Source organism: Megachile rotundata, chromosome 9 (genome assembly GCF_050947335.1).
Source record: "Megachile rotundata isolate GNS110a chromosome 9, iyMegRotu1, whole genome shotgun sequence".
In the NCBI taxonomy this organism is placed as follows: Eukaryota; Metazoa; Arthropoda; class Insecta; order Hymenoptera; family Megachilidae; genus Megachile; species Megachile rotundata.
The window spans coordinates 15,382,864-15,400,507 of record NC_134991.1 but is presented as its reverse complement, the minus strand read 5'-3'; the positions used below and the strand labels follow the sequence as shown (position 1 = coordinate 15,400,507).

The 17,644-nt window shown below is 36.8% G+C and overlaps 5 protein-coding genes across 9 annotated transcripts in view; 2 read left to right on the top strand and 3 right to left on the bottom strand.

Annotated features, from left to right (window-relative positions):
- Window positions 1–3,999, top strand: part of Msx (homeobox protein Msx) — a 75,046-nt gene extending 71,047 nt beyond the window's left edge. The window contains exon 5 of the transcript XR_001096107.2: window positions 118–3,999. The gene's annotated coding sequence lies outside the window, so the exon portion shown is untranslated. The remainder of the gene's footprint in view (window positions 1–117) is intronic.
- Window positions 4,000–4,047: 48 nt separating this feature from the next.
- Window positions 4,048–6,100, bottom strand: LOC100881970 (uncharacterized). The gene is given in 6 exon segments (XM_076535348.1): window positions 4,048–4,568; window positions 4,716–4,918; window positions 5,017–5,475; window positions 5,477–5,623; window positions 5,691–5,856; window positions 5,917–6,100. Coding segments are annotated over 6 exon segments (1,326 nt in total). The 5' UTR covers window positions 5,991–6,100; the 3' UTR covers window positions 4,048–4,291.
- Window positions 6,101–6,219: 119 nt separating this feature from the next.
- LOC105662592 (nucleoplasmin-like protein) lies at window positions 6,220–10,252 on the bottom strand. 2 transcript variants are annotated; one of them, XM_012286307.2, is made up of 5 exons: window positions 10,053–10,251; window positions 9,686–9,801; window positions 8,736–8,949; window positions 8,269–8,345; window positions 6,220–7,459 (listed from the first exon to the last, which is right to left on the bottom strand). In XM_012286307.2, the coding sequence occupies exons 1-5, from the start codon at window positions 10,072–10,074 to the stop codon at window positions 7,352–7,354; spliced, it is 537 nt and encodes a 178-aa protein (XP_012141697.1). In that variant the 5' UTR covers window positions 10,075–10,251; the 3' UTR covers window positions 6,220–7,351. The 2 variants fall into 2 exon arrangements, with proteins under 2 accessions (XP_012141697.1, XP_012141698.1); XM_012286308.2 differs by lacking the exon at window positions 6,220–7,459 and adding an exon at window positions 7,648–7,965 and having other exon boundaries at window positions 10,053–10,252.
- Window positions 10,253–10,806: 554 nt separating this feature from the next.
- Window positions 10,807–13,366, top strand: Sil1 (Sil1 nucleotide exchange factor). Of its 3 annotated transcripts, none has more exons than XM_012286312.2 (4): window positions 10,807–11,197; window positions 11,594–11,880; window positions 11,951–12,210; window positions 12,279–13,366. In XM_012286312.2, the coding sequence occupies exons 1-4, from the start codon at window positions 11,080–11,082 to the stop codon at window positions 12,973–12,975; spliced, it is 1,362 nt and encodes a 453-aa protein (XP_012141702.1). In that variant the 5' UTR covers window positions 10,807–11,079; the 3' UTR covers window positions 12,976–13,366. The 3 variants fall into 3 exon arrangements, with proteins under 3 accessions (XP_012141702.1, XP_012141703.1, XP_076391462.1); XM_012286313.2 differs by lacking the exon at window positions 10,807–11,197 and adding an exon at window positions 11,259–11,484; XM_076535347.1 differs by lacking the exon at window positions 10,807–11,197 and adding an exon at window positions 11,512–11,532.
- A 55-nt stretch (window positions 13,367–13,421) lies between these two features.
- Zip99C (Zinc transporter Zip99C) overlaps window positions 13,422–17,644 on the bottom strand; it is a 14,377-nt gene continuing 10,154 nt past the window's right edge. The window contains exons 2-5 of one of the 2 annotated variants that reach the window (XM_012286314.2): window positions 16,899–17,009; window positions 15,573–15,838; window positions 14,966–15,497; window positions 13,422–14,893 (exon numbers count right to left, since the gene is read on the bottom strand). In XM_012286314.2, the coding sequence (XP_012141704.2) occupies window positions 14,718–14,893; window positions 14,966–15,497; window positions 15,573–15,838; window positions 16,899–17,009 (1,085 nt within the window). In that variant the 3' untranslated portion in view covers window positions 13,422–14,717. The remainder of the gene's footprint in view (window positions 14,894–14,965; window positions 15,498–15,572; window positions 15,839–16,898; window positions 17,010–17,644) is intronic. The other variant, XM_012286315.2, reaches the window with a different exon arrangement.

Genomic DNA, 17,644 nt, shown 5'->3' with positions numbered 1-17,644 from the left:
AGTATACACATTAATTCTTTGTCTTGTAAAAGATTAATGTAGATATTAGAAAAATCAGTTCAACAAATTGTGTCGTTTATAATAAGAATCTTGTAGAACAGTTATTTGGTTTGGTAGTTTTAGTGTTAAGGAGCTGGGCGATCAAAATTACCACAAACTTCGAAGTGAGCATCAGTCATTTAAAAATTTGATTATCGTTGAAAGATGATTGAGCGGAGACAGAAGCGTTCGTGTCGAAAGAGGTTAATAATCCTGGGCGACCACCGGCATCCCCGAAGAGAAGATTATCGCATCGAGACGATCGGTGTTCGATGCTCCCGTAATTTGTGTTTTCGTTATTGCGTCCGATTCCTGTTGGCCGCAGGCACGGGAGAACAACGACGGTATCTGGTGTCGCGGGAGCAGCCGAGAATGCGAGAAACCTCCACCGCGTGTGTGGAACAGGTTCTTCGTTTTCCGGGGGCAGATCGGTGTTCGCTTGTTACCGCGAACAGAAGGACGAAGACGGCGAAACGAAGACGGAGGTACGCCGTGTGTGAGCACACCGCACCGCACCACCACGTACGCGCACTAATCGCATCGAGCGAACTTGTTGGAATTAATTGGTCCGGCCAATTAACGCTCACGGCCTGAAACGCGTCGAGGGCAATGAAGGCGCACGATTGGCCTCGTCCCCGCCACCCTTCGACGCTCGATATCCTTCGCGGCGACCGAGCTTCCTGCGAAACCCCTAATTAATTTCGGACCCTGTTCCCAGAAAATTCGACACTCCGCCACAGAAATCTTGTTGATCGATGTAAATCTTATTGATTAAATTAACTCCTTTTGCTTATCGTCGACATCGTTGGGGGTTGCTTCAGCATTTGTCTTGGGCTGATGGGAAGGTCTCGGACATTCAAGGAGTTGTTTGTGTATTATTTTGTATATCGCAAATTTGAACTTCAAAATAGGGAAGGCTTGAACAGAGTACGAAAATGTTATACATTGAGCTAGTGATTTACATCAAGTTCAGTAGTTAACCCCTTGCACTATGACTTATTTGTCAGGTCAGTCAGAAATGCCCAATTAAACTGTAATATTAAAATAGACAAAAAAATTGAAATGGTATTTCAATATGTTATTATTCAATTGACTATGTAAATTATAATTGAACTCCAAATTGAAGTGTATTAAAAATTTGAGTAAAATTGATCACGACCGAGGTACGAGTGCATCAGACTCGTCAAAATAGTGCAAGATTAAGTCCACTTGATCAGCATCAAATATCTGACCCTACCAAATAAATCGGTAGACAACAGCAAAGTACCAAAGTATCCCAAGTCTCGTCAATCTAGAGTCTCCTTTATACAGACACGTAATGAATGTTTTGGACAGTGGATGATATCGGAGTTGTTGAAATAGAGACAGGCTAACATAACTAGAGATATAACGAATTCAGAAGCGTAGAGGCGTCTCGGCGAGCAAGTAGCATTAGCGAGGTGCATCCGTTATCGGCGATCGGCCGGCGTGGAACAGGGTGAAACCGGTATAAATATGCCGTCAAAGGACAAGTAAGATGACAGCTGCTGTACATATGTGATATATCATCGCTAACAAGCGGACAACGCGCGACTACGGCCCGGTTATGCCGTCCATTGTCGAAGATTACATCGTTATTTCATTGTTTTACCGGCCGATTCAAATTCGCTTTTTGCTGGCTCGTGCAGCGTACATGAATCAATATGTTCCGTAATAATCGAGTTATCGCGGGACGTAACGTTAGAGGAGCATCGTTTTCCTTTTACTTTCGATTGAAACTTAAATTTTACTAGGTACTTTTGGTGCTTTAGAGTCTTCTTCATCTGATAATTATAAACGCCGTGAGGCAATGTAAGAGAAACAAGTTGAGCACGAAGAGAATTAGTCAAGGTTCTTGCAAAAGTCAGCAACGTGTTCTTAGAGTAGATCTGCCAATTATCTGAGCCGTGTTTCTAGGTATATTTCACACTGTGCATGATATCCAATGATCGATAAGCGACACGCGCATTAATGTTCGCAATCAGGATGGGAACAGGATCGGGATCCGTAATCAGGATCGGCTGTTACGTTCTCGGAGGCCATTACTCAAAGATTCGACACGCCGGGAAAATACGCGTCACATGACGATTAAACGCGCGTTATACTAAGCTCAATTTCTCGTTAACCTGTCGCTCGAGGTTACACACCTTGAAATAAAATCTGCTCCACACCTATGCGTATTAAATCCAAGTAAATCGAATAGGATTACCGGCACTTTTCCTCATTTCGAGTCGAGAATCGAATCGATTATTCGATCTAATTTATCGCGTTACGTTATCGCTGTATCTCTTCGTCAATTTAAACCGGAAATCGTAAGGTGTTCGAGATGAATTCCGGCTCCGAAAAGAATACGACCGTAAGTTAGTACGCATTTTCGCACTTTCGGTAATATCGGTAACAACTGGTTACAGATACGGGCTAATTAAGCAAAAAGCGAGGAATTCTTATAGGTCTTGCGACGGGTGCGCGGAACACACGATAAAAAGAGGAGGTCTAAACAAATTAAAAGGGAGAAAGAAAAGAGAAGGAAGAACTGTTACGGTAGTGTCGGGTTTTCGATCGAACGCGATCCCCATGGAAAAACACGAAGCGAGAAGAAGAAATGGCGGATCCGTTTAACAAGGTGCTTCGCCTACCGGATAATACATAAGGGGTATTAAGGCCGCTACTCAATTGGGTATGAGCTCACCGAGAGGTGGACGTCTCAATTTTCTTCGCGACTTAATGACCGATCGTTAAAACCCGGCTTCGCCTGAAACCGGCTCCACGCCGCACGAGAACGACCAAGAGGAAACGAGACGAGGATACTCGGATCCTCTGCGGAGCCTTCTACCCACACCCTCGCGCAACGTGCTCTCGGCGTTCTAACGTAATCACGGCCTTTCTGTCGTAATGACGTTTATAAGTATTAAGACCCTATTCGTCCTCGCGACTTCGTAGATCACCATCAATACCCTAAACTACCCCTTTTTTCAACAATTCTCGTATCCATATAAATTGACAACAATTCGGGATTATATCAGTTCGAACCATTTCAACCCTTACCACCGGTAGTGCCAGGAGATGGACGCTGTTCCTAGACCTACACTTCATATTTCGTTAAAAAATAATTAACCACCCTCACGCGTTGCTGCGGGAACGACTGTCGATGCTAAATATCTGATAATGCATGACACCAGTAGTAAAAGAATGAAGACAACAAAGATAATTCAACGAGTGATCACACAATGATAGTAAAAGGCATGGTATTTAAAATAACATCAACTCAGAGCCCACAAACGTTAGGCTACTACTTGCCATCATAAATTATTTAAATCTCAGGTGGCGCTGCATATATGCATTTTACGATTATGACCATCGATCCGAATATCATAACGTTATGAAGTTATGTGATTGCTAATTTTACGATTATTGCCATCGGTTATCGTCGCCCATACTGAATAATCAATTGCAAATAATTTGTGGTAAGTATACACGTTTCGATTCCGCGTTGATTGAATTTGAATAACGTTCGATTTACGCTCGTTCGCGCAGGTAATGACATATCATTACTTTAAAAATGTACGATGAAAGTTCTTGAACATGATTTTAAGACACTTAATTCCCTTTATTAATTCTCGAGATGACTTCCATGATTTCATATTGGCTCTGCCATTCTTGTGTCGTTCCCTATAGTGTGCGAACTGTTCTGTAGACATAATCTACATTTTTGGACCCACAAAATGTATTATAAGCAGTATAAAATTAATAGTAACAAATTTATAATAAATATGTAGCATATTAATCGATAAAATTAATAATAATTGAGTTTTTATAAAAATTGAACAAGTAGCGCCATCTCTCCGGCGAACGGGGTGAACTACACACTTTTAAAACAGCGCTTTAATTAGTTCCGATGTTCTACCGCTAGATGGCAGTACAAGACAGAAACCCTTTAACAAAAAAAACGCATGCTTACAAAATTTGGTTAAAATCACAACAGACGGTAAATCAAAGTATGATTAAACAATATTATTTGCAAGTGCTTGTTGCACTTATTTAAATACGATTTATATTTCATACCAAATGCGCCCGCTATTGGAACATCTCGTAACTTTACTTTACTTTAAGCTACAGTCGATACATTACACTATGCGTTTCTACGATCGATACATATGATATTTAATAAAATAAGGCATATAAAAAGGATCATAACATTTACATTTATACAGAGATAGTTCGGATCTTCGTCCTACTATGTATTCGTGCAGGCGTCCCGAAAGTCTGAATCCGTTTGAGCAATCGTAGAGGCACTTGGTTGGACTTCCGTCCGTAAGATTTCCGGTGCGCTGTGTGCTCGTTCTGTTTGAGATTTCCACGTTTCCTCGGTTCGAATTTCTTGCACACCCACGTATTTTCTTAGAGCGTTTGATCGAATTTTTGATAGTAATTTCCCGTCCCCCGAATAATCGACGGAACTTTGATTCGAGAACTTGGCGAACAGTGTTTTCTCGGACTCGTTTTCGCACGATCTATGAGGAAATAAACCTAATCAATCGTTTAAATGGGATATCAAAGAACTTGAACAATTTGCGAAAGTCAAACGAATGTATTACTTTCTTGAAATACACAGAAAACGATTTTAAAAAATTTCATAAAAACAGAAATGATCTTCTTACTGAATCGGCGGCCACTTCACAGATTCCTTGCTACATTTTTTCGTACTTTGCGAAGCCAATTTAGTAATGATTTTTGCGTCAACGTTTATCAACTTCGGTTTTTGCGCGTAGCTTTTTAGTTTTTCTATGTTCAGAGTTAATTGCTGTATCTGTACCTTGAGTACTGCGTTCTCGTGAACCAACCGAGCGTTTCTTTGTACCACCTAGAGGTACGCAGAACAAATAATTACTTTTTCAACCGACAGATGTTGCATCTTCCTGTTCATAAATAAAACAATTTGCAATATTCACGAAGATTCACCTGTAAAAATTTTGCTTTGTTCAAAGGCAGAGGTTCCTGAAATTTCTCTGACACGATAATATTGAGCTCTCCTCTAGCCTCGTCGAGCTTTTCCATCATGTCTGCCATCACTTGCAAGTGCTCGTTCAACAACTGATCAAATTTCTGCCTCAAAGAATCTTTGGCGTATTTCATACGCAAAAACTTTATACATAAATTATAAGTTGTTTCAGTCTTCTCGTTCAATTCTTCTCTGAGCGACTTGTTCTCCTCTTCCAAAGAATCCCGCGCATCCTCCAGTTCTTGTCGCTGCTGTTGCAGTTTCGAATTACCAGACACGCATCGAGTTTTCTGCCGTTGCATTTCACTGTTGAAGTAATCCTTTTCCCTTTGATAGAAGAACTTTTCATCGTCCAACTGCTCTGAAATTAATTCGATACATTTAAGGATTGCAATAAGGTTAAAAGGGGTATTCGAAAGCCTTACGTTTGATGTTCCTCACGCATCTTTGTTGTTTCTTCAATTCTGCGGTCAACCGTTCGTTGCTTCGTTGAACGTTCTGTAGTTGCATGTCTTTTATTTGTATAGTGTTTTCTAGAGATACAACCGCTTCTTTCAGATCCGACACCTTTTAATTACACATCGATTTTTCTGTTAGTCAATTAATATGTGTGTGAGGTCATAGACATTCGTACCTGTTGACGCAAGTTCACCAGTTCCTCGTTTGCTATCTGACATTGTGCATTCGTACAGAAAACCGTCGCATCCGTATTCTTATTCAAGCTATTTCTTGAATTAATATTCTGCATATCATAATAGCGAATATTACGTTCTAGCGACGAGCGGTCAAAGTTTCCTGACCTTAAATCACATCCCAACAAAATGTTTTACGCTGTTAACTTCGATAATGATCGCACCTACCTTAATACGCGAGCAACGATATTTAAATAATTTATAAATTTTTGTTCAGGTATCATCCACACAGTGGTGATCATCGAATCATGGTCTTTTCCTTTTATTACTTCACCGAGTATTGTACGAACGAACAATTTCTTTCGATCATATAATGATCAAAAATCATTTTCATCAAATTATTAACCATGTTTATATTATATTGACAATTGACTAACGTTTGAATACATAGAACTGTCTAACCTACAATTATGTGACAGCAACCGGAAACTTGGAAGGGTTTTGAATAAAAATTACATCACACGATACTGATTAAAAGTTGTGAAATTTTTTATTGTATCGTATATGTACAAAATAGGTGTACAGACTACTTATCAATCGCTTGGGCGCGTTTTGTACACGCTTTGTATATGCATTGATCGCATATAACACTGATGTAAGAGCATCACATTGTGTAGTACACCTGTAACCCCCTCTTCCTATTATCTTTCATCAAATGGAATGAATGTCGTGATGACGCTTAAATGTTTCTTTTAATTCTGATCTCATTATCTTTTTTTCCTCTTTACAATCATTAATAACATTCTAGTAATAAGGGTTTCTTGTGACTATTACCCCTTTTCCCCATCTTGTACACACGAAAATAATAAATTACACTGGAACGTTATCTTTGCATCTTGTTTAAACAGCGTAGTAATTCGTTTTTTCTGAATCGCGTTTACATGACTACGTTAGAATAGTGTAGCTTCAATTCACTGGAAGTGTCGATGTGTGAACACGGCATCGGAGAAGACAAAAAAGGAAATGATACAAATACACCTCACTGTAGGTTCGTCCGTGCTTTCCACTTATTTTATTAACAACAACTGGGCCAAATGTTTATTTTTCACTTTCACACGCAGAAACCGTATATCTTGCATTGCCACGCAGATCCCTTGCTAATTTTGATCACATTCGTTTTTCTTCGTAATTCCGTTGCAATGAGATAAAACAAGTTACCATGTGCGTTCAGCTCTCAGAAGAATGCCCTTTGAACTTTCAGCTTTATAAAATTTTGTCAAAAAAATAATTTTTAATTCGCGTTCTTTAATACTCCGCAAAATTTGTCTAATACGATTATAGGGGTCATTCTTCTAAGGCATTTCGAGGGATCTTCAGAGAGAAAATTCTCGTATTTCTTCTATATTAAACCTTACATTACTCGATTAAAATTGTATGTGGACCAATAAAACGTGCCATTATTCATTTTAAACTATGTAATGTTACACGCCGTGTTATCTCATTGGTCCAGTTGTGTCGTAGAAACGTGGAAGGCAACGCTTGTCGTCTGATAATCTGGTGAAACGATACTAGATTCGCACAAATGCGGATGATAATGATGGACTTACGCTTATTAGCCTAACTTAAAAGTTTGTTGTATTTCCATTAGCATTAAGGCTCATGCTTATTTTTTCTTGTTCTTATTAGCTTGATTTTTGTATTTGGCTGCAGTTGTTAATTTGGCGTTCTTCTTCTTGGGTTCATCTTCATCATCTTCCTCGTCTTCTGGCTCCTAACATATTGAAATAAGAAAGAGAATGTAACTCTGTAGATACTTTGACAAGATTTTTAATAGAGAAACAAATAACAAAAGATTGTATCACTGACATTTCAATGTTTCCTTTCCCTACAACATTAAAATTACGATTCAAAAATAAAAATGGAAAAAGAGGAAACATGATGAGTAAAGAATAAAAGCAATTGTTTCGAAATGGGATGATTTATTATGTAGAAAATAAAGAAAATAGACACATGGAATGAAAACACAAACGCAGGAAGTTACATCCACGACTTTCATTTATTCTTAAAACAATCTTCAGAGCCCTCCCGCCCCCCGCGAATCTTAATACTTAAAAAATGTGACTTTAAAATATGCTTGGTAAAACTCGTTTTTGGAGGATGATCGAATAGCAGCATTTTAATATTAGGATTCTATTTGTCTACAGCTTCATCCATCCTGGCACGCTTGGTGCCATTTTTTTTACCCTCTGCAGAATGCTTTCGTTTCTTTTGTGGTGCCTGAAATTCGTATTTCTAATATATAGAATATGAAATACTAACACTTCAGTTAATATACATAATAAAAGTATACTGAGAACTGTTAATGTCAAACATTTTTTGTATATACACGTTCCAAAATCATTTTGCCGAAAATATTCTGCATTTCTTTTATGTGAAGACTTAGGTGAATTTCATACTTCCTCTTTTTAAAATGTCAGTCAGAAATACAATCTTTTTTGCCATCATAAACTTCTGCATAACTTTTAATATGTACATGTATATCAATCATATCTGAATGATTATTGGAGGATTTATATGTACCTTATCATCATCGTCATCATCGATGTTCTCTTCTTCCATTTCATCATCCATATCATCAAATTCTTCCATGTGTGTACCTAAAAAATGAAATTAATAGGAAATCGTTTATTTTTCACTCAAATATTTTTTGTAACTTTTCTATGAAATAATGAAATGTCTTTGAACACATTCATATTAAGATACAGATCTCTTCTCTTTGAAGAAAATTAAAGTACTGGGCTCTTATTTGTTTGCGCATATAACTCAAAATTTTAAACTTTACCACATGTTTTAAAAGGCGTCCCGTTACAATTATCGCCCTTCTATATGTACCTTTTACGTAAGCACAGTAAAATACTCCAAATTCTATTACGTTAATATGCTAATGTTTACTACAAAAATTTATGTTCAATGCCCATAAATAATAAAAAATTAAAAATATGCACAACTATGATAAATTAATATCAATAGATGGTAGAAATTCTTACCAAGAAGGTTATGCCCTATTATGTGTACAGGACCACTGCCTTTAACCAAAGTAAATGTGACGGGAGGGTCAGGAAAACTAAGATCCAGAATAATCTGTGCTGTTTTTCCCATCTCCAATAGAGCAATTGGTATTTTAATGGGCCCTATCAATCCCCTAGCTTCTACCTGCAGCACATTGAGCTCTCCAGGTTTAGCTTCAGGACCTAAAAGTGCCTACGAAAAATTAACAAAACCAATTCAAAATTAAGCTTCGTTTGAAACACACATTCTAGATTATCCAAAAATAACAGTATGAAAAAAAACTAAATTCCTCAAACATATATAAAAAAACGATTGAAAATAAGATTTAAAATACACACTATGTGATAAATGTCTTATTATTCATGATGAAGTAATAGATTCGCATTTATTTGTAAACATTTTAACATTTTGCTCCATTCCTAATTAATATGTACAGACTCAGTGTGCTCAAGAACCAGTACCAAACATTCTCAGCGTTTAATTTCTCGAAAATTCGAAAACTAAAAGAAGATAACCTAATTTACGAGGACAAAGAATACAGGCTATGGTAAAGTCCAATATGTTAGTTTGGTATCAGGGTTAAAAATTCGCGCGCAAACGTAATGAGACGTGATGAAAGCGCTCGAAAAATCGGGATTACCAGTGACGCCAAATATCGGTCATATATTCTTACACGGTTAATAGAACAACGAACAAAGAGCCGCTATGATTCGTAAAAGCTCAAGAACATTAGAGTCAAATAAATCCAGCTTATATACATCGTTATATCAGAGAGAAAAACTGTTGCCAATGAGATCGCGCGTCAACGAAAATCCGCCACTTGTAACGGAAAACAATGGAAATACAGCAGAATGTTCGTGGCATGCTAAAAAGCAATATAACACGAAAGTTACTCCTAAACATTATCTCATCAATAATTCGCACATACCATTTTTATGATAAGCTTCTGATCGGCACCGAAATGTTGGTTCGTGCCGTCTGCATCGTCGTTCTTGTGCTCTGGATCCCATACCTCGCTAGAATTGGCTCCTTCGAGAGTGATTCCTGGACACACAAATCACAAGAGTACGCACATGGAATAGCGTGAACGCTTGCCGTTATATTATAGATAGATAAAAAACGTAAGTTCGTAGCTCCTCAGGGACAATGGGGGCTCGTCACAATGGCCGAAAGCCAGCCGGCGTCTCGACCATAATACCGCTCGCGTCCAATGGCCACTGACGGCGAAAGTAACGGCGTGTGTCGTAAAATAAAGAAGCCACAATGTTCACGGTAACACGGCCGCTGATATTTACCGTAAAGATACTCTTCTGCCATGATGATCGACTTGATATTAAGGGATTCTCGTTAGTGGATGTATAGAAGAAGTCCGTTGGAGTGTGCGTGCCGAATGAGAATGGAGAAGCTAAAGACGCCGCGCGCACAACGGTCACTGCGCGAAGAACAGTGGTCGCACGTGCTAGACGAACGCGTAGCAAATGAGTTTCGCGTACTCAGCCTTGCGCGCCTAGAATACGTTCTCTTCTTTGATTGGTTAGCTACCGTATGCAACGTTGCCGTTCGATGTCTCGAAACATCACTGAAGTCTTTACGAAGGGTGTTATTTAGCCCCCTATATTAGGTTAATTACGAAAGAAATGAATAAAAATGAAAAGAAATCCCTTTAATTCGAAAGACTTTAGAATTTCCATAAGATAATAAATTAAAAAATTATTGAATACGATCGAAGATTAGCGCCGAGACGAATTTAGACACGAACCCTGTACATTGGTTACTCATCATTGTAAATATTTGACAAAAATGTAAATGATTTTACCAATAATAAGTCATTGAAAAGCTAATATTAATACTACGATACTCAAAAAACAAAATAGCACTGTTTTAAAATATTAGTTCTTAAAGTTGTGCAACTATACTTTGCAAATGAATGAAAACATGAAATAGTATTGATATAAATTTCAAAAGTATAAGTCTTGTTTTATATTACATAAAGCGATGGTTAATAATCATATAGTAATGAGTAATATTACAAACTGAATGAAAAGTTTGGCAACGATGCGCTGAACGACTATTGGTCTGCGTAAGCGTTGACGGTAAAAACATGAAACTAGCACCGCTACATTGACTGTATAAATATCGGACGCAACACGCAAATAATACTTAAATTGAAGAAATTTCCAATGAAAGAGTTATATAAAAAAATCACAGAAATATTTTAATACAGTCGACAAAAATTTCTTAAATAATTGTAAACGATTTTACAAAAATCATCAGCGTATCTTGAGAAAAGTTGTAGCCCTTGGTCGACAGGAACTCGACAGAATGCAACCCGATACAATTATTCTAACTTGTTTACTTTTGTTACCGGTAATATCCGGTAACACGGAAAAAAATAAAACAACATTTGTACCAACCCGAGAATGGCAAACGGTAAAAAAAGGTAAGTAAATATTTATTCAATTTTCTACGAACAAATGCTTGGGACTACTTTTTTACGCAACTGATTGTTCTGCTCCTAAGACCACGTCAGTCAAATCTGACATCGTAGTTTTCTCGAGAACAAATTATTATATTTCGTGTCACTGTTTAAATACGACATTGCCGATTCTGTAAAAAATTACCCTTCAAATTTTTTATTTATGTTATTTTGAAATATATCAAATATATTAGAATATGACATAGTATGAATTATATACAACAGTAACGTACGCCGAAATGTATTTAAAGGTGCTAACGAAAAAGTTTAATAACATTGATTTTATAATTTGTTCATTCGTAAGAAAAATGTAATTTATGCTTTTGTTGCATCAGCAGTATTTAATGAATGTTTTATTAGGTACACTTTTACCTGAGGGGCTACATGTGAGACACAATTTTCAAACTGGAGTAACGGAAGCTAAATTAATGGATAGCGAAGAGGTAGAAGAAAAACATTCTACTGAAAATTCAAATGACTTACAATCAAATTCTTTGACACTACATCCTGAGAAAGCAGTTTTTGAAGATAAAGATTCTCCTGTAACTACGGAAAAACCCGACTTGTTTGAACATCCAATAAAGGAATTAAAGGCTAGATTAAAGAAGATTAAGCAAGATAGTGCAGAGAACATACCAGAGTTAAATGTAATTATTTTTACTCTTGTGGTATAGATATAGTGTAAGAGTAAATTTTCTATTTAAATTGTGTTTTCAGGATGAACATGCTCAACAAATAAAGCAGAAGTTTCGTGACTATGAAACATTAAAGAAAGAGCTTAAAGCACTCGAAATAAACATTACAACTGACTCAGAGTTGTTAAGTAATTATTTTCAGAAGTTTCAAACCCATAAAAATGCAATTGCTATGGGAACTATATCACTAATAGAAGTTGAAGAAGTTTTAGATATTTTGCATAATTTAGAATATTTACTTCATCATATTGATAATGCCAAAACATTTACAGATATGGAAGGGTAGGTATGAAAATTATAGATTTGGAATGATGTTACAAAAATTTACATAATTCATGTTTCAATTTCAGCATGACTAAAATTGTATCTCCATGCCTTAATGGAACAAATAATGAAATAAAAGCTGAAGCTTTAAGGCTCCTTGGTGCAGCAGTTCAGTCTAATCCTCAAGTACAATTAAAAGCATTGGAAAATGATCTTGTTCAAAAGATTTTATATATATTATCTACAAATACTAAACTAGAAGTGAAGTCAAGGTGTCTCTTTGCATTGAGTGCCTTAATAAGACAATTTCCGGCAGCTCAGAAAGTTTGGATTGATCATGGAGGAGTAGAAATATTTGGAAAGATTTTAGTTGATGATCAGTTGCAAGTGCAAATAAAAGTTATGAAGCTGATCAATGACTTAATTATTGAGAGACAAAATATAGAAGAAATTACTGATGCTAAACAGAGGCAAATGAGAGAAACAGCATATGCAGCTGCAGATATAGAAAAGAAAGTATTAATATATGAGTACTGTAAACATTTGAGTAATCTGATGGTGAAGAGTGTTAAGGAAGAGGTTAGCGATGAATTAATAAACGATGAATTTCTCGAGATCATCTCCGAAAGTATGACTACTATTACTCCAATTTGTATAAACCAGTTCAGAGAAACAAAAGATGAATTATTACCCGCCGTAAAGCGTTTATCGAACTCTTATCAAATTTTAAATGTACTGGTTGAAAAACTTCAAACAGTCGAAAACAATCGTGACGAATTATAAGTAGTTAACATAAAGTATGAGTGACTGAATGTTCGTGAAAGAGCTCTGGAATTTTAATTTATTTTACAAAGTCATAATCGTATAAAATATATCGCGTAATGAAACTCCTCTAGGCATAGATACTTTGAATATCGCTTGTTGATATTGCACAAAGACTGTGGGTAGATATATACATAAGCGGTAACGAGTGTGTTGCCAATTTTAATAAATTAATATACAGTGTATTATACAACGAGTGTGAGTGCGTGTAAATTAAACGAAAAAATATTATGTACTCTCTGTATATATGTATAGTATATAAGGTGCTTGAGTTACCTGTTCAGTAAAGGTAAAGAACTGTTATGTTTCTTATGTTCTAAGAAGATTGTTTAATAAATTATTTTGTACTATTCTCATCTGTGTTGGTTTTTTTAAAACGGGAAATAATACCAAGATAACAGAACCTGTTTTATAGAATAACATACTTTATTTACAAATTATAATGATTATATATGAACAATCTGTTTAGTCATAGTTTATAGAAAATATACTTGCCAAATTGCTGATTTAACCAGCTTCATAAGTATAGAACCTTTATTTACACATGCTCGAAGAGAATACCTCATGCGTCAAGTGTTTTGTTGGTGAAAGAATACCTTGTTTTCTTTAAGTACAAGGATTACATTGGTTTTTGTGCGATTCATTAAATACGCACCTTTGAATAATACATGAGACTATGGAGAACAAATGGATCTCCTTTAGGTCAATGACTCGCTTAATCCGTAATCTTGCAACTTTTCTAAAATACTTAATTTTACACGACTTTTCAGATTTTATTAAATATAATATCTATATCTACATACCAATTTTACAGACTTTACATGACATTTTACTGGATTATTTTTTTCGCGATCTGACATATAAATTTTGTATGTTTACCTGTAATCATTTTTTTCTTTAACTTCCACGATAAAATAGTAAATTCGATTCATTATTTACAAGACTGTGTAGGAACTTAAAATATACATCTGTCGTTTCGGAGTACGCGTGTCGGCTAAACTGACATCTTGTGTGTAATTTACAAAATCTTTCTTCTTTTTCAGACACTGAGTAAGGAAGCATAAACATTATATACAACATGATTCGATTCATAACGCGAGAGTCATATGTTGATACTAGATTCACACATGGAACTTCTGCATAACAAAGTTAAAGAGTGTTGATATCTCAGAAACGGAATCGTTTCTTTACATATTTTCGATAGTTTATAGAGGAACATATGTATATTCATGTATAAACTATGCAATTGTTTATAACAATATCAATATCTCAAGTATAAATTCGTAATACCAAAGTGCCAATAACATGATTCCTAGTAAACAATCGGAAAATATAAAAATAATTTGTATACATACTTCTTTTTATTCTTTCACTTCTGCTCTCAAAAAAACAAAAGCAACGTATTATAAAAAGAGGTCGATCATTAAAAAGGTACCTGCGCTCGCGTACAACGTAAACTTCCTTTAGCCGATTTGAAAAAGAAAGAAAATACTATATTCGCGCAGCGTTCGAAATCATAGTTCCTCGTTCTCACCGTCTCACGACGTACATTCACCTTCATTGAGCAACAAGTATTACACGGTACAACTCTTCTTCTTTTATGGCAAACTCGAATTAGTGTCTTGGCACGTACCGACATTCTAACCTTAAAAAAATCTATGCTCGGTACGTGCCACCATTGGTTCGACCAAAACAAGCTACTCCTAGTCACAAAGGAGCGTCAAAAGTGCCATCACGAGGATACCGGACAATAACGCGGCTAACTGCTTCAAAGATTCCTTTGGACAAGGTTCCTTAAGCAATTCAGGCAAGATGGTTACCAGTCCAATATGCAAAAAGCCACCCGATGTGAAAGGCAATATCCAACTTGTTTTTGCACCTGGAAAGCAATGTCTTCGTTAAATACTGATACCCATTTAATATAATTTGATAAATTTATAATTATACCTACCCACTTCACCGCCAGAAAAACATACTGCAGTCATGGCGCCAAAAATGCCACCGGTAGCAGTGAGAAGCTGCGCCCGCGCAGCATCCCATCTGTTGAATCCACTGCGTAGCAGAATAGCGAAGTCACCAACTTCATGAGGTATCTCGTGTATGAGAATAGCAAAAGTAGTAAGAACTCCCAAACGGAAGGAAACCAGGAAAGAACCACCCACGGCCAAGCCATGAGTGAAGTTGTCTATGATATTGGCTACTAGATTAAGGTAACCGGTTATGTGTTTAGGTTTGTCTGTCGCAGCTTTTATGTCCGTAGGCACGTTACTCTTGGACGACTTGATCGAAAAGCCGTTGCTTTTCGCCAATTTCTTCAAGCAATCTTTTGCGTCGCTTAACAACAAACCTTCCAAAGTATTTGAGAACTCGGTGCACATTAGTTCTGGCTTGATACCGTTGGTAACAAAGCCGTTCTTGTGAGTATCTTTGTAACCATTCGACAGGTGAGAGTAGCCGTTCTTCTTCTCCAAAAACGGCTGCAACTGTAAAGAAAATAGGCATAAATTTTTTGTTGAACTTACTGAGTGTTGTCATATCTTTTAAAATCTAAATGTTACCTCATTCATAGCCTTTGTGAAATCAGTCTTTGTGTTAGAGAAACCATTTTTCGGATTCCCTCCTATTAACGTGATACAATTGTTGTTCTCCATTTCCTTCTCGTCTTCGATGCTGGTCTCTTCGTGTACTTCAGTCCCCTTCGCAGACGCATCTTCGGGCTCTTCTTCCACCTCGAAGCCAAACAGCTTTTCCGCTATGACGAATACTAGGAAGCCAGTAAGTACCCACATGCCACAAGTCATCGACGGATGTCCATTTTCGGTTACTGAAACGTTAAACAATTTCTAATTATTACTCATGTTAGCGTCTTCTGCAAGAGAAATTTTTAAGCGTATCACACGATTGAACCAGATAACTCGAAAACCGAATGCGAACTAGAAGAATCGAGCCGATTTAATTTAAGAGAGGATAACTGGCAATTGAAATCCGCAACTGAGGCACAATGGAGTTTCAGAGCGTCGCTTGAACCGTTCATAAAGAGCTCGATGATGGCTGAAGATCGCTTGGAGTCTAGCATGCAAGATACTACTATTTCATATTGTATGAATTAATTTAAATATGAAAAATAAAATCTTCCAAAACTATACTGAATACGTATTTTTTTTTAGTAGATATGATTGCATCGATTTCTTAATATTTTAAGTTGATAAAGAGGAACTTTCCGGGTTGCATCGTTCAAGGCTTCATTAACCCTGTGACACTCTTGCCGCTTCTTCGAGTCACATATTTACGTTTCATTGTTATGTAATTTGTTATGACAATTACGCAGTGTTTCTTAATAATTAGTTCGAGATTGAACCAATTATTCTCTATAGGCTAAACGATTCTTGAAACTTCTAGTTTTATGAACAGCAATTTAATATAAACGAGAGATTTCTAAATTTTATAGTTTGAAAATTTGTACAAGTCCATTTTTGTCTATCACTGCGTTAAAAGGCTATTCATCGAGCTGCCTTATGCCACTGGAATAAGTAATAACTTATTTACGAAGCTTCAAGCTATCGATTTGCGATTATTATCTACAAGGTCCCACAGCGAAAGGGTAACTCGCAGTCAAGAACATCAGTAACCATCCTTGAAAATTTCGCTGAAAACAAAGGACTACCAGAATTTTCTTCAGAGCTCATTGGTAATTATTTATTATCAAACGTGACTCACGGTTCACACTGAATCACAAAACGGCTCTGTTGCCACTTCGTGTTAACGGTATTGCAAGCAAGGGCGAACCACTAGTTGCTAATACCTTCTATCTCCATTTCCTCCGATTAAACGCGTTTCCTTCTGGCGAATCGCGAGAGGCATCCGATCCTCCACTATTTTCGTACCTTTATTCATTGAACTGTTCTCCCATGCTTCCGGTAGAAGGTGGAGGAAAACGTCGCCCAAAAGACCACCGACTGCGAAGCTCAGTAATACTTTCAGCGTGCCAGCGCTTGCTGCAACAGAGAAATACAATGAAGTTAGATTCAGGATTAACAGTACATCGCGTTGCTCGAGGATTTAAAATTCGGTCGTTAACCTTTTACATTGGCGAAGCAAAGAGACTGCTTGGGTTATTGCGGCAACTCGAATGATGACTGAAAGACGACAATTACTGTTTTATCAACAGACATCTTTCTTCTTTATATTCTAAATGCTTACAACTATTGTCTATGAGCACTTTGTTACACAGCTCCGTGTTTAACATCGTTATTTTACATTTACTTTGTTCGTTTTTTATTGTTCCACGATGGCGACATCCGGTTGATGTTTCATATTATGCGCGGCAGCATTAGGACGAAAACATTTTTCCTGCTGTACGCACTATACCCGGAAAATTGCTCCATCATGAAATTTTTGCAATCAATGACTCTATTTGTTCCAATTTTCCTGCATCGCGTGTGCGACGTAATTTGCTTTTCTTATGACTCGTTCACATTCTATCACTTAAAACGAAGTATACGGTCAAGATTTATGTCGACTGAATAAAAGATTTCCTTATGGAACTGTAAAGGTCTGCGGGAGATTGCAATTATTTTTCGCGAAAGGTCATCGCATCGAGAAAATTCTAGAGTTTATTGAACCGCCTCGA

What these genes read in the sequence shown, in the direction of transcription:
- LOC105662592 (XM_012286307.2), bottom strand. Translation starts at nt 10,074, where the DNA reads ATGGCAGAAGAGTATCTTTACG. An exon ending in GGCAGAAGAGTATCTTTACG is followed by an intron (nt 9,802 to 10,052) that starts GTAAATATCAGC and finishes TTGTGTGTCCAG; the next exon opens with GAATCACTCTCGAAGGAGCC. An exon ending in AGAAGCTTATCATAAAAATG is followed by an intron (nt 8,950 to 9,685) that starts GTATGTGCGAAT and finishes AATTTTTCGTAG; the next exon opens with GCACTTTTAGGTCCTGAAGC.
- Sil1 (XM_012286312.2), top strand. Translation starts at nt 11,080, where the DNA reads ATGCAACCCGATACAATTATTCTAACTTGTTTACTTTTGTTACCGGTA. An exon ending in AGAACATACCAGAGTTAAAT is followed by an intron (nt 11,881 to 11,950) that starts GTAATTATTTTT and finishes TTGTGTTTTCAG; the next exon opens with GATGAACATGCTCAACAAAT. An exon ending in ACATTTACAGATATGGAAGG is followed by an intron (nt 12,211 to 12,278) that starts GTAGGTATGAAA and finishes TTTCAATTTCAG; the next exon opens with CATGACTAAAATTGTATCTC.